General features: G+C 38.8%; 1 protein-coding gene across 1 annotated transcript in view; it reads right to left on the bottom strand.

Moving 5' to 3' along the window:
* ergic53 (protein ERGIC-53) overlaps positions 1-14,840 on the bottom strand; it is a 202,836-nt gene that overhangs the window by 137,914 nt on the left and 50,082 nt on the right. Inside the window, exon 5 of the mRNA XM_067147234.2 lies at positions 11,920-12,019. Within this exon, the coding sequence (XP_067003335.1) occupies positions 11,920-12,019 (100 nt within the window). The remainder of the gene's footprint in view (positions 1-11,919; positions 12,020-14,840) is intronic.

The raw sequence follows: 14,840 nt of genomic DNA, 5'->3' as shown, positions 1-14,840 counted from the left end.
TGCCCTCTTCAATGGCAAGTTATAGGCCTACGTGGTGAGTACATTTTTCTATTTTATTTCAGGAAAATGTGATATTTGAGTGAATGTGTCTGTATTATTTGGAGTATATGATACTTGTTTTTTTGTTTGTGGGTTACGTATTTCAACGTTGAATTAATGTAAGCAACACAAATAATACTCCAAATCGAAGTAAATATGAAATGGCACATATGCAATTTTTGCACTGACACTGGATGAATTGAAAAATCGTTTTAATTGTAAATAATAGCACAATTTACACCGCAACGTATAATTTTATGCTAATTTTAACATAATATAATATTTAAGCGGGTGTAGGTTTGCAAAAACTTTCTTTTTTAAAGAAAAGATTTACTGAAAATGATTCCCCACTATGCAGGAAGTCCTCGTTTATGACCTCCCCACTTAACGGGTTAATCTTTCTGTCCGCCGGTTTTGAACTCAGCCAATCCCGAATTTATTTAATTAAGTTTTGACCAATAGTGTATGTCTTCTTCGATATGGATAGCTCTAAGCTATCCAATAAAGTTGAGGGGGTGTGTCTATTCATTCTTGAAAGGTCTCGAATTTTCCACAAGGGTATAAAAACTGCTGATTTTCTTGTCTCAGGGCCACTTCAGTAACATCTAACTTAGTGTGTGGATATGTAGCAGGGGGCGGGAAGCGCCTCTTTCTTCGAGCAGCAGCTCTTCAACAAGGTAATGGCCTGTTAACATCTTTAGTTCTCGCTAGCTCAGCAGTTTAACTCTCGGGGAGGGTTTGAAACCTTTTAATATGTAACCTACCACTTTAAATGTAAATTCCTCTTCTGTCTATGTAAAAACTACAAATATCTTTTACTGTAAAGCGGGGATAGAGAGTGCTGTACCCTCTCGAGCTCCCCTTCATTTTTGAAATTGAGGTGACTACGTTTTCATAACCGTTTCTTCTCTTCCTTAATGTATTAAAATTTTCTCATACGGGTCACCTCCCTAGCTTGGGACTAGCCCCTGTGTATCAGCCTAGAGCCACTTAGGTTTTAAAAATGTATTTGGAGTGCAAGTTCACGCCTCCAGTCCTCCCTGTACTTTGGGCCAGTAACTTAACCTGTTGTTTTATTTTCATTGCGAAGGCCTTGTAGGTTGGGTATTAAATACCCCTGTTTCATTGTGTGTCTTGAGGGCAGATAGAAGTAAAATTCGTTGTGGCCTTTGATAGGCTTGAATTTTGAGAGCAGGTCTGCTCTGTCCTAAATTTGATTTCTGTGTGCCTCTAGGAGGCTTAACATTGTAATTTGGAGCAAGTGCTCCTTGGCATGACGGGGTTTTCTGCCTCTTTGTTCAATTTTGTACCTTGGTAAAGTTGGGCTAATAGCTCAAGGGTTGTGATTGTGGGGCTCGAAGCCCAGACCTTGTAATAATCCTCTAACACTTGTATTTTTTCTGTATTTGATTTTTGGCTTGTTGTTGACTTGTTAAGTTTTCAAATTCTATGTTACCATTGTTAAGTTTTGAAAATATAACCTTTGTTGAAATTTTTATTCATTTTTCGAACTTGTAGTTAGACCCATTCCAGCCCGCACCTTCTTTCACCTCTGCTGATCCACCAAAACTCCGTAACATTACTCATGCATTGTTTTTCGAGTTATAATCGGCTGATGATGACCCGGACTGGGGTCGAAACCGGTACCATTTCCAATTTTAATTAAATAAGAATGTAATCTCTACATCTGTTATTTACTTTTATTGAATAGGTTGAACTACTATACTTATTATTTCAATTTAACTGTAATACCTTCATTTGTCGAAGGTTAACATTAAAGGCCAAAAGAGGCCGTTATTTTCGCGCCTTTCACAATTCTTCCCTTTTCCTTGCAGATATCTTCATTTGTCAAAGGTTCGGACTTCAAGTTGCTTACATCTTTAACAGGGGACAGATTTCACACAAATCTTATTCAGTTTCAGACCTCCTTTCTTCGTCCTTCAAATTGTTCTTGCCTTTAAAATAGCAATCACCACTACCAAATATTTAAATACTTTAATATACTGTATACCCTAACTTAAGGAATCATGCCAAAGAGAGAAAATCCTACTCTCTCGCCAAAATCAGCTAAAGTTAGAGCTAGGCCCACAAGACAGTCAGCCCAACACGAGGCTTGCCACATCAGTCAGGCTTCAAGACAGACTGAACTGCAGGGATCTGAAACTTCCGGCTAATACGTGGTTCGCCTTTCCAGACAGGCCTCGAGACAGGCTGAATTGCGGAGATCTGAAACTCCTGGCCAGCACCATGTCTACCTCATAATTGATGCTACAGGTCATTCTTCACAGCGAATGTGTCAAACTCCAGAGTAGCATCAAGCACAGCTCCTTGACAGAAGGGAGCACATGTACACTTTCATGGGCATAGGGTTTCGTTATGACCATGAAATCCTGTACAATATGCACGGAATGCTCCAGACAGATGGTATGACCATAACCTGCTGTTTCTGTGGCACTCTTAAATGGAAAGGCGAAAGTACAGGAATGTGCTGTGCTGCTGGAAAAGTGAAGCTTCTTTTATTGGAAGAGACTTTAGAACCACTCAAGACATTGCATACCAGAGAAACATCTCAGTTCAGAGAGTTCAAATAGTTTCTGAAGGAAATACAGCAACCATTTTCACTGTTCAAGGACAGATATATCACGGCTTCGGTTCATTATACTTTCTGCCCAATCAACAACACAGTTTTCTTCAAATTTATTTCATGGATGATAATCACAATGAGACTGTCGGACAATGCTAAATTATTTAAGATCTGTAACTTGAAGTTGTGACTGACCTGCAGCACATGCTTCATGAAAACCACCAGCTAATTTACATATTCAAGGTGGCGATGGAGCAGTGGCCAGGAAGTGACTTCAAAGTCGTTATCTGTGCAAACCAACAGACACCTGGTAAGCACTACAGACGTTTCAACTCAACAACAGCCGATGTGGTGGCTGTCGTCGTCGCTGGTAATGAATTTTATAGGCATGATTATGAATTTCATGTTGTTGGTCCGTATTGAACTGAGATGACCACCTATTCAATATGTAATTATATTTACAATGCGTGTATTTACATTACATGGGACTAATTTCAACCCTACTCGGGGTCATCATCAGTCATATTTAAACAATACATAATATTTGACGAAATCCTAAAACATGCTTCAAAGCAGTAAGAACATCATTATATATATTTATATATTCAAAGTGAAATTCAAGTGGTTTGAATCCCACTGTCTGCAGCCCTGAAGATGGTTTTCCGTGGTTTCCCATTTTCACACCAGGCAAATGCTGGGGCTGTACCTTAACTAAGGCCATGGCCACTTCCTTCCCATTCCTAGACCTATCCCATCCCATCGTCGCCATAAGACGTATCTGTGTCACTGAGACGTAAAGTAAATAGAAAAAAAACAAAACACATATTGACCTATCACGTATACTGGTGACAAATGAAAGGCACTGATATCTCAAGTTCTCTCTCCATTCTGGGAATTTCCGTCATCCCCGAAGGTGTGAGAATGCCATACAGAATCTTTTGTCTGTGGGCAAGTCAATTTTAGTGTTATATTCCTGGAACCTAGTGAACAATTACACCACAGGTTGCTATTATTACTGACAGCAATTGTGTAATTTTCTGCTGTACGGGGCTATATCAGTGTTGCCACACATACAAGGCATGGGGGATGGCCTATTTTCACACGCAAAAATATGCGACGATGGCTTCTCTTCGGGATCCCTTTAAAAAGTTCCTTTTTAGCGTTGACCTCGAAGATCTTTTGCTAGCATGTGTTTTCCTTCATCCCCACCTAGTTATACCGGCTCCCTTCATAAAGTGGCAGGTCCTCCTTATTGGGTCTTCTCGGATGTTTCTTCTCTCTTCACCAGGTAGTCCCAGTATGGAGATTCTGATTATTTCCAGTGCCTCACATTCAGAGAGTATGTGTTCAGCTGATTCTTCGGTATCGTTACATTTCCTACATACGCTGTCTCTTATTACTCCAATTCTATGCAGGTGCTTTTTAAGATGGCAAGTGTCTAGTCAGCAGTCCTACTATGCATCTTATATTTTCTCTACTGAGTTCCAGCAGTTTCTTAGTATGCTTCTTGTTTGGGCTCTTTGTTAGTTCTTTCGCAAGCCTGCATCCTGGAGCATTTTTCCAGTTTTCCATTCGTTTCTTTTGTACCCACTTACTTATGTAAAGTCGGGCTTGCCTATAAGAGATCCCACATACTGGTTCTGGGCCCACAAAAGGTGTTTCTGACCCTTTTCTTGCCAGTTTATCTGCTTTCCCATTACCTTCTATGTCTGTATGCCCAGGTACCCAAATTATTTTAACAATACTGTACTCTGAGAGCTGCAAGAGAAGTGTATGACAATACCAAACAATTTTGGATGTAATCTGGACAGCTTCAAGTGCCGTAATGGCTGCTTGGCTATCTGTAAATATAAACAAGTTCTTATCTCTGTAGTTCATTTTCAGGTTTTCCTCAAGGCATGTAATGATGGCTATCACTTCAGCTTAGAAAACTGTAGTGTGTCTGCCTAGACTAACTTGGATTGATCTCTCAGGTCTTTCCCTGTTGATCCCTCATCCTGTTCCCATCTCAGTCCTTGAGCCATCTGTCCACCACACAATATCTTCCCTACCAGTTTTCTATCTGTTAATGTCCCAGTCTTCCTTTTTGTATTATCTGTGTCTCAAATGGTTCCTCAAAGATATACTTTGGAATCATATGATCAGCTGGCATGTGAAAAACTTCCCCTGTTATTACTCTTAATTTTACAGTGTCCAAGATTGAGCCTTTGAGCCTTCCAGCATACATTTTTATCCAATCTATATGAGCTCATTCTAGCCTGTCCCTCTATAAAGTTACTTAATGGAGGAAGATCTAGTAGTGTATTCAAGGCTTATTATAATCTATTAGCTTCATTTCCGTATTGATTAGTATCACAGTATAAAGATAATTTAAAAGTCACCACCTTATCAATACACAGATTTATTTACTTCAAAATTGGTAAATTAGGTCAAGACCAGTTTCGACCCCTAAGGGATCATCTTCAGTTGACATACATATAAAAAGATATATACAAAAATATCACATGTAAAATATTAATCTTTTAGTTAATTCAATTTAGTCAAAAAAAATTTTGTATTTAGAATGTTGGTGGGTACATCTTATTTTATTTTAAATTATCTTTATACTATTCAAGGCTTATGTCGGCATAGTTTTCATTGCCCCAGTTATGCCATTTTCTGAAGGCTATTTAGTTTGCTGATGACTTTTCCTTGACTTGCTTTCATCCACCAAATGATTGCTGCATAGGTCATCAGTAGTCTAATAATCATTGTGTACATCCACATTACCACTGCCGGCTTTAGACCCCATGTTGTCCCGACTGCCCTCTTGCATGCATACACTAGGTTCTTAGCTTGGGTTATGTTTCTTTCTATGTGAAGTTTCCAGGTGAACTTTTTGTTTAATATTACACTTAAGTGTAACACTTGTTCTTCCATATAGATTTCTTGCCCAAAGAGCTTGTGTTCTCGTCCCCTCTAATTCCTTCCTTCTTGTAAAAGGGACCAGTCGAGGATGGCTTACCGGTGTTACTATTCCCATCTGGAAAGGGAAATGAAATGTCAGACTGCTCCAACTAAAGACCAGCTCATCTGCTTAGTCATACAATGAAGATATTTGAGCGTGTCCGAGACGCACGGCTTTGTTGAGATAGTCCACATTGCCCAAAACCGGTGTGGCTTTGTGAAAGGAATGAGAACGATCGACGCTATACATGCAACACATCTTTTGATAGAACGTCATAATGAAAAGAAGAAACCACTCGACATTGCTTTCTTGGATCTCGAAAAGGCCTTTGACAGGGTTCCTCGTAATTTTCTTTGGCATGCACTCAGGCTGCATGGTGTACCAGAAGTATATATGCGATGGATCCAGCTTCTATATCGGAATGCCACCAGCTCTGTCCAATGTGCTGCTGGAATGTTTGCACCATTTCACATTCATGTTGGCGTTCATCAGGAATCAGCTCTATCTCCGCTTCTGTTCATCCACTGTCTCGACACCATCAGCACAGAAGTGTTAACACCACACTCGTGGACTCTATGCTGATGACTAGGGCTTGGAAGTTCATGCATTTGCATGTTTCTTTTTTTCCTTTTTTTGCTAGTTGCTTTACGTCGCACCGACACAGATAGGTCTTATGGCGACGATGGGACAGGGAAGGGCTAGGAGTGGTAAGGAAGCGGCCGTGGCCTTAATTAAAGTACAGCCCCAGCATTTACCTGGTGTGAAAATGGGAAACCATGGAAAACCATTTTCAGGGCTGTCGACAGTGGGGTTCGAACCTACTATCTCCTGAATACTGGATACTGGCCGCATTTAAGCGGCTGCAGCTATTGAGCTCGGTCATGTTTCTTTTTAGGGGGTAAAAATGTATGCATATACATTATGTGCACGAATTATGGAATTTTCAGTCATTTGAACATTCTTTTATGGTGCATATAACTTGCATATTTTCGTGATTTTGATAAATGCATCATATTTTAATATTTTAGCACATATTTGGCATATTTTAATCAGTTTAATGGTTTTTACGTTTCTTTAATCAGCTTTTTTCATCCGGTTGATGTTGGCAGTAATGTTGCGCATGATGACACAGCTTGTCACGTGGTGAGGAGTTATGTCATGCAGTGAATCCCCTGTTTCATCATCTACCCTCACGTTTTGTGCTTGGCTGTCGACTGGCTGTCCGTTGCGTCGTGTAACTGTGTTGTGAACTGGTTGTAACCAAACTATGTTTCACGTATAAAGTGTCCGTTAAGTTCTTGAAATGCCGAAAATAAGAGCAACCAATATAATGGTCCGTTATTGGACATTATAAATTTTCCAGCTAACTCATTATTGGTTGCCTGCGTTTCGCCCTCGTGTGCTAAGTTAGGCTCGTGAGTTGGGACTTAGCACACCACCCAAGACGCAAGGCTAGCGCATACCGTGGAGGCCACTGCATAGGTTATTTGAAGCCACCAGCAGTGCCAATGCACTACGAGAGCTATGTCTCATTTCCAAAAATAGATGCCTACCTGGCCATCAAATGATGTAGATGTTGATTCCCATAGAGCAACTTCGAGTTGTAGATTAACTAATTTACAGGAGTAGTTTTCAAGTGACTTAATATCTATAGATAATAGGGTACTGTTCTGTGGAGCGAGTGAGAAAACTATAGGGTGTGAGAAAAGATTTCAAATAGTTCAACACATAAACACAGCAAAACATAAGGAGAATTTAACTAGCAAACTCGCAAATAAAGAGCCTGTTTAAAAACAACTATTAAGAGTATTTAGGGAGTAGGATTAGTTAATTTTCTAACAACTTGTGCCAAGCATTTTTGGCTGCTGATATTCCCTTGTATAAAACATTTTCTTGCCAAATACACTGGACAACACGTGCCTGAAGCAAGTACATTGCATAAGACTTACGTAGGACGTTGTTACAATAACGTATTGTCAAATTTACAAATTGAATTAGCAGATCAGTTTGTGTGGTTGTCTATTGATGCAACCACTGATTCTGAGGACCAATTTATTGCTAATGTAATTGTGGGCACCTTAAATAAGGAACAAAAGACGATACCATATCTTCTTAATGTGTGTGAATTGCCGGCCACTAACAATGTAACTGTAACGCAGTCTGTGATGGACTCAATGAAATTATTATGGCCATCTGGAATCAAATACGACCGACTACTTTTATTTGTTACCGATGCAGGAACTTATATGGTAAAATCAGGACAAACACTGAAAGGCATTTCTTCTAACTTAATTCATATAACTTGTTAGGCACATTCTCTTTTTCGCAATGCTGAGACAATACACAATTCTTTCCCATTGTTCCTACTGTTCAAAGAAAATTTTTGTTAAATCTCTTTCAAGAGTCAAGTTGTTTAAATCAACAGCACCCAATATCCCACTTCCTTCTGCACCAGTGTTAACACAATGGGGAACATGGCTGGATGGAGCTTTGTATTAAGCTCAGTACATAGAAGTATTCAAAGAGGTTGTTAATTCAGCGGACTCTAATGAAGGTGCATCAATACAAACAGTGCAAAATATTCTATCAGGCATTAAGTTAGAAGAGAATCTTGTTTTTCTAAATGCCCATTTTTCTTTTTTGCCAACCGCCATTACGTTACTGGAAGCTGTAGGATCTCCCTTAAAGTTTTCGAAAAAAAAACTATACCCAATCTAAATTCTGTTCCTGGTAGTATAGAAAAAAGAAATTATGTAACTTCAAAAAATCCTGGTTATAAACAGTTGTGCGATATTCGAGACATTTTGGATACAAATTTTTATTTTTTATTTTCCTATTCCACCTATTCAATACAATTGATTTTGTGTTGTTAGAAATTCATTTTACTACAACACTACATTAAAATGGACATGTTTAGCTCGGTTTCTGAACATGTCTCTTTTAATGTTGTGGCTGTAAGGATGATGCATTAAGTTAGAATTTCCTTAAACTATGTCCTCCTTAAGATGTTAGCAGAGCTGTACAGATCCTTGTCTGTGTAGTTCTGTGTTATGCTGCACTCATTGTGTATCTTTTCCCCTCCCCTTGCTCTCTATTACTAGCGAGGAGGCTGGGGCCTTGACCTGTGTTGGGGAAGCCATCTTGTCAGTTTTGCTTCTGTCTTTGTACGAGAATGACGTGCCATGTAGGCTCCTATATTTTTCCAGGGTTTACCCTGGTTCCCATCCCTTTGGGGGGGGGGGATTTTGTAAGCGTCTTAATTTACCCTTTTCTACTTACTGGTTGTGTTTAATAACATGATTTGATCTCGTAACCTTATTAATTCTGATCAGGGATCATCCGCTCCGACTTGCCATTCTCATTAGTACTAGGAGCTGATTTTATCTTTAGTTCACTGCTAACCCTTTTTCTTCTGGTCCTTGTTTTAATTTTCTGATGGTCAGTAAATTTAGACCTGCCTTATGGAGGCTATCACACTTGTATTCTATCAAGTAATTCTGTGTCCATTGAGCTTTCTCAAAGTCTGCTTTCATTATGATGTACCTTATTCTACCTAATGTGTCAGATAAGGTGTTTCCCATATGAATTATTATTTTGATGGGTATTTGCTTGATATTCTGTCCCTGATAACTTATGTACCCTGTTCTGTGTTAACACCGTACTAAGGAATTGGCTTCGTTTCTCTCCATTTATGCTTGTGAATTTATTTTATTGATTAACTACTTGCTCCATCTTCTCGGACTATTAATTTCCAATCATCCCTTGATTAATCCACTGATTTATTAACTTAGTGTAATGCTCATACTGCGTTATTAAATTCAACTATTTCAAAAAAATCCAAGCCTTATCCTTTCATGATAAAGGTTGTGTACTAATATCTAAAGTTTATTACATTAATTTTGTTAAGATGATCATGATTGCAATGATCCACTATAAAGGCACCTTCCATATTTAATCCTTCGAGGTAAGTTGTCTTGCCTTTTACTTGTATTCACTTATTCCATTTACTGCTTCTGTGTGGTGACTCTGTGGTAATTTACTGTTTGGTTTTCTGGGTGTAAGTGTGTTCGCACAGTGTGTGTTATTTAGACTTGGATGATCTCTGTGCACTGTGACCCTTACTTCTACTTGACTTGAGTTTGTCACCCAGTTCGTCATGGTGCCATTATATTTAATTACACTTAATTGGTCCCCTTATGTACCACACGTTAGAGCATTACTGTCATTATGTTGTATGTATTTTAACTTGGGACGTTACAGTGTTACTTTGTTTCCACCTGTATGTTATGTGCTGCACGTCACATTGCAGAAAAATGAAGTTCTAACTACACAAAATCAATGGTATTGAATAGGTGGAAGAGGAAAATAAAAATTTGTACGCAAATTATAGCAAATTTCAATACAGGTCTAAACATGAGAATAGTTACATGTAATTCGAGACATTCTCGAAGGAAAACCGTCTGCCACACAAAGAGACTTGCCTCTTTCTGTGGAGCAGTTATCATTTAAATATGCCCCAATAACATCTTGTGATGTGGGAAGAAGTTTTTCATGTTACAAAAAGTGTTTTGCGAGACGACAGACAATAATACCAATATAAATGGTCCGTTACTGGACATTATAAATTTTCAAGCTAACTCATTCCTGGTTGTCAGAGTTTCGCCCTCGTGTGATAGGTTGGGCTCATCAGTTGGTACCTAGCACACTTACCAAGACGCTGGCTAGTGCATACCGTGGAGGCCATTGCGTAGGCTACTCAGAGCCACCGGCAGTGCCAATGCACCGGATCAGGAATGAGTTAGCTGGAAAATTTATAATGTCCAATAACAGACCAGTTATATTGGTATTATAAATTTACACATTCGGGACAAATATTTCAGATTCCCTATGGGAATCAACATCTATATCATCTGATCGCCAAGTTTTTAAGAGCATATTTGCAAGCATATCTCAGTTTTTTAGGGCATGAACTTTCGAGCCTTACTGATGACGTTATGGTAGCCTGTGAATCCCTCCAAGATATGCAACAACTAGTCCAACATTGGAAAAACTCCTTGGACAGATATGGCCTGCGACTTAACGTCAGGAAGAGAGTACCTAGAGTATGGGGCACAAATTGATGGGTCAATTAACATCAACGGCGTTGATATTCTGACAACATCTCAAGTTAAATATCTGGGATCACTTATCCAATCGGATGGCGACACGCTCCCAGAGGCTCAAAGCAGAATCAACGCTACCTGAATGAAGTGGCGTCAAGTCACAGGAGTCCTTTTTGATCGGAAGGTGCCAATGTGCCTGTAATCCAAAATCTACAGAACCATCATTAGACCAGTGGCACTGTATAGAACCGAGTGTTGGCCAGTTACAAGGAGACACGAGCAACAGCTGCAAGTCATGGAGATGAAAATGCTTTGCTGGCCAATGGGACTCACTAGACTGGACCACATCAGAAATGAGGATGTTCGGACGGCATTTGGTGTGGCCCCAATCCCTGACAAAATACGAGAGAATCGTTTGCATTGGTACGGCCACGTGCAACGCAGAAACTGTTCTTCAGTTGTGAGAAGGGCATTGCACTTAAGTCCAGAGGGCCGGAGACCACAAGGGCGACCAAAGCAGCGCTGGCTCGACACCCTGCAGGAGGACATGCATATGGCGAAAGTATCTCCTAGAGATACACAAGACTGCATCAAGTGGAAATGAAAGTCCACAACAGCAGACCCTGCAATTAAGCGGGATAAATGCTAAGACAAGAAGAATGGCGAGGATTACGTGGGTAAATACGGTACATTTTTAATTCCTAAGTAAGCTTGAAAACTGCCTTAAGAGTATCACCATTTTATAAGGCAGTACTATGTCCAAAGGCTGGTTGGATGCTCAACAGCTCTGCCATCAGGTGTCAAATAGATAGGCAAGACTGAAGATAAAGTTGAATAATGTTCTCGGGTAATTAAATCTGTGTTACTGCTACTTACACCGAGATATTATGTTCTGTTTATGTTTGGTGATAATCTTAGTAATTAATCAAGTTGGCTGCAATGCTGAGTCTCTCTTAGATGCTCCACATTTGCTTTTTAGGGGTAAATCCTATAGGATTTCAAATTTAAAAAAACAGTCTTCATCCTTGGAAGATATTGAAATATTATATGTACACATGCTTTCTTTATAAGCTGCTAGCCTCCATTTGTTTCCAGTGCATTAGGTACAGCTAGTTTTCCTCCCAGCACATATCGGTCAGAGTGATGAATTTTTCTGAAAGAAATATTCCATTAAATTACCCTCTATTTTCATTACCATCCGTGATTTCAGTAGAGATCTCTATGCAGAGAACTGTATCCATACTTACCTCAAGAGTATTCTGGTAGTAAGTTATCCGAGCCCTTGTAGGAAAAGGCTTATTACGGAAATCGCGCAGACATCCAGCCAAAAGCTGAGTGGTCCCATCACTATAAGAGAAAAAATATATCTCAAATGATAACTGAACTAAGGGTTACAAATTACAAACTCTCCACATTGCTCCAGTGAATCAATACATACAAGTTAAACAAATTGTAGAATATTCCTTGGCTAACACAGTACAAGAAGTTTGTTTTTAGAGGCATCAGTCCATAGATTGGTTTGATGCAGTCCTCCATGCCACCCTATCCTGTCCTAACATTTTCATTTCTATGTTACTACTACATCTGATAATGATGCTTGTTGTTTTAAGGGGCCTAACATCGAAGGTCATCGGCCCGCCTACTACATCTTACATCTGCTCTAGTCTGCTGGTCACATTCATACCTTCCCCTAACCCTACTATTCTTACTGCCTACATTTTCCTTAAAAACCAAGTGAACAAGTCCTGGGTGTCTTAAGATGTCCTATCATTTTATCTCTTCCCCTCATCAAATTTAGCCAAATCAATCTCCTCTCACCAATTCAATTCAGTATCTCCATTCGTGATTTGATCTACCCATCTCACCTTCAGCATTCTTCTGGAACACCAAATTTCAAAATCTTTTATTTCTTTTTGAGCTAGTTATTGTCCATGTTTCACTTCCATGCAATGCCACACTCCAGGTGAACATCTTCAAAAACATTTAATTCCCATATCAAAGTTCAACGTGAGAGAGGCCTTTCCTTTCTTGTGCTGGTCAACATTTTATGTCCTCCTTACTTCTGCCATCATTAGTTATTTTATTACCCACGTAACAATATTCATCTACTTCCTTCAAGTCTTCATTCCCTAATCTAATATTTCATCAGCAGACTTTGTTCGACTGCACTCCATTTGTTTTGGACTTGCTTATTTTCATCTTTTACTCCTTCCTCAAAACCCTGTCCATACCATTCAGAAATTGCTCCACATCTTTTGCAGACTCAGTTAAAATAACAATATCATCGGCAAATGGCAGGGTTTTGATTTCCTGTCCTTGGATTGTGATTTCCTTTCCAAATTCTTCATTGATTTCCCTTATCGCCTGTTCTATAGAAACACTGAAAAGGAGGGGGGAGACAAACTGCAGCTTTGCCTCACTCCTTTCTGGATTACTGCTTCTTTTTTGAACTCCTTGATTTTTAACACTGCAGACTGATCTTTGCACAGATTGTAGATCTACATTCTACATAGTTCCAGGACAGTCCCAGCTAATAAAATGCAACCCCTGTGAACCAATTAACTTTTCACAATAGCGACACATCTGAGTCAGAGGCTATAATACTTGGGGCGCACACTAAATCACTCTTATCATTTTATCTTTTCGACTGCTGATTTCAACCTGGACTACGTTCATTTATGGACATCAGCCTGCTCTGCTATTCGACTTAGTCACTTACGAAAACAGAATATTGCCGTGTGGTGTAACTCAAGCCTCGAACCTAAGTTAAGTGTAACATTCAACACTTCAGTAGACTTTCGTCTGATTCATGCACTCTCTAATATTTATTGTGTCAGTTACAGCTAAATTCAACCTGCATGTGGAGAAGACTACAACTCACTGGATCTCGTAGTCAACTTCAAGATGAATCTTGCAACACCACGAAGAACATCATTTTCATCGTGGGATGTCAACTTCCATGCCATCATGAATGGCTAAACATGTAAGGCGATTCTAGCATCGGGAAGGTGAACGTGATAGAGGCGCTGGAATGGTGAAGACGTCGGCCAGGAATCGAAAATTTAAGTACCACTTTTGTAATATATATCTATCCATCTGTATAGAAACTAGATGCACTCTCTTCTTTAGCCAGTAGTTCTATAATTTTTGCAGTATTTAGTTGTATTTCAGACTTCCATTCTTCTTAATGGGGGCAAGGTAGACTAGTTACATGTGTGAACGAGATTTTGAACTCTATTAGAATAGTTTAATGTAGTCAGCTACTGAATGATTTCAATCTTATATCTATATTTAAAGTCATATTTAAAAATAATTGACCTCATGTTTAAAACTGAATTTGATTTACGATTGTGACATTTTGAGATAATGTGAGATGGAGTTGGATGTGGTTCCATTTGATTAGAGTTGAAAGGAGTTTCGTTCGTACATCGTCCAATGTTTAATTAGGATTGTGTCATCTGATTTTACAAATTAATTCCAAGATTGTTGATGGATTTAATAAATAATAATAATAATAATAATAATAATAATAATAATAATAATAATAATAATAATAATAATAATAATAATAATAATAATTTCAAATAAAAAGATCAGGTTAAACAAACTTAATGATCGTAAGCAATAAATAGTGATGTATTAGTCTTGGATATGATATTTTGAGTGCTCTACTGTATGAATTTGCCTGGAATATCGGTAATCCCGTGGGATAGAATTATGATTTTGAAGCTGGCGTCTTGGGAACACAGCGTGTTAGTGTAATTTGGAGCACATTTTGGGCATATTTCTTATGTGTAATAATAATAAATTGAGCCTTACCAACCACGTGTTAGCAACTTGAGATGACCCACCCGATGGTAGTCATTGTTTTCTGTCAGATCTTTGGATAATACGCTGTAAGTATAATTGATCGTCGTCGTATATATATAGTTCATTCTGTGAAAGTGATCACTCTAATACAATCACGTACCACATGTTAAGTCGAACATGTTTTAATGAACCTAAGTTCATCCATTTAATTCCACTGACCTGACCCTGAGTAAAAATCATGCAATAATAAAAATATGCCCAGGATTCGACTGTAAATAATGTATATACATTTTCGTGTAACCATGTGTGAATGTGGTAGTTAGTAATATATTTTCTGATATTAATTGTGAATATTGTG

The sequence above is a fragment of the Anabrus simplex genome, chromosome 5, assembly GCF_040414725.1.
Source record: "Anabrus simplex isolate iqAnaSimp1 chromosome 5, ASM4041472v1, whole genome shotgun sequence".
Lineage (NCBI taxonomy): Eukaryota > Metazoa > Arthropoda > Insecta > Orthoptera > Tettigoniidae > Anabrus > Anabrus simplex.
This window is presented reverse-complemented; position numbering and strand designations above follow the sequence as displayed.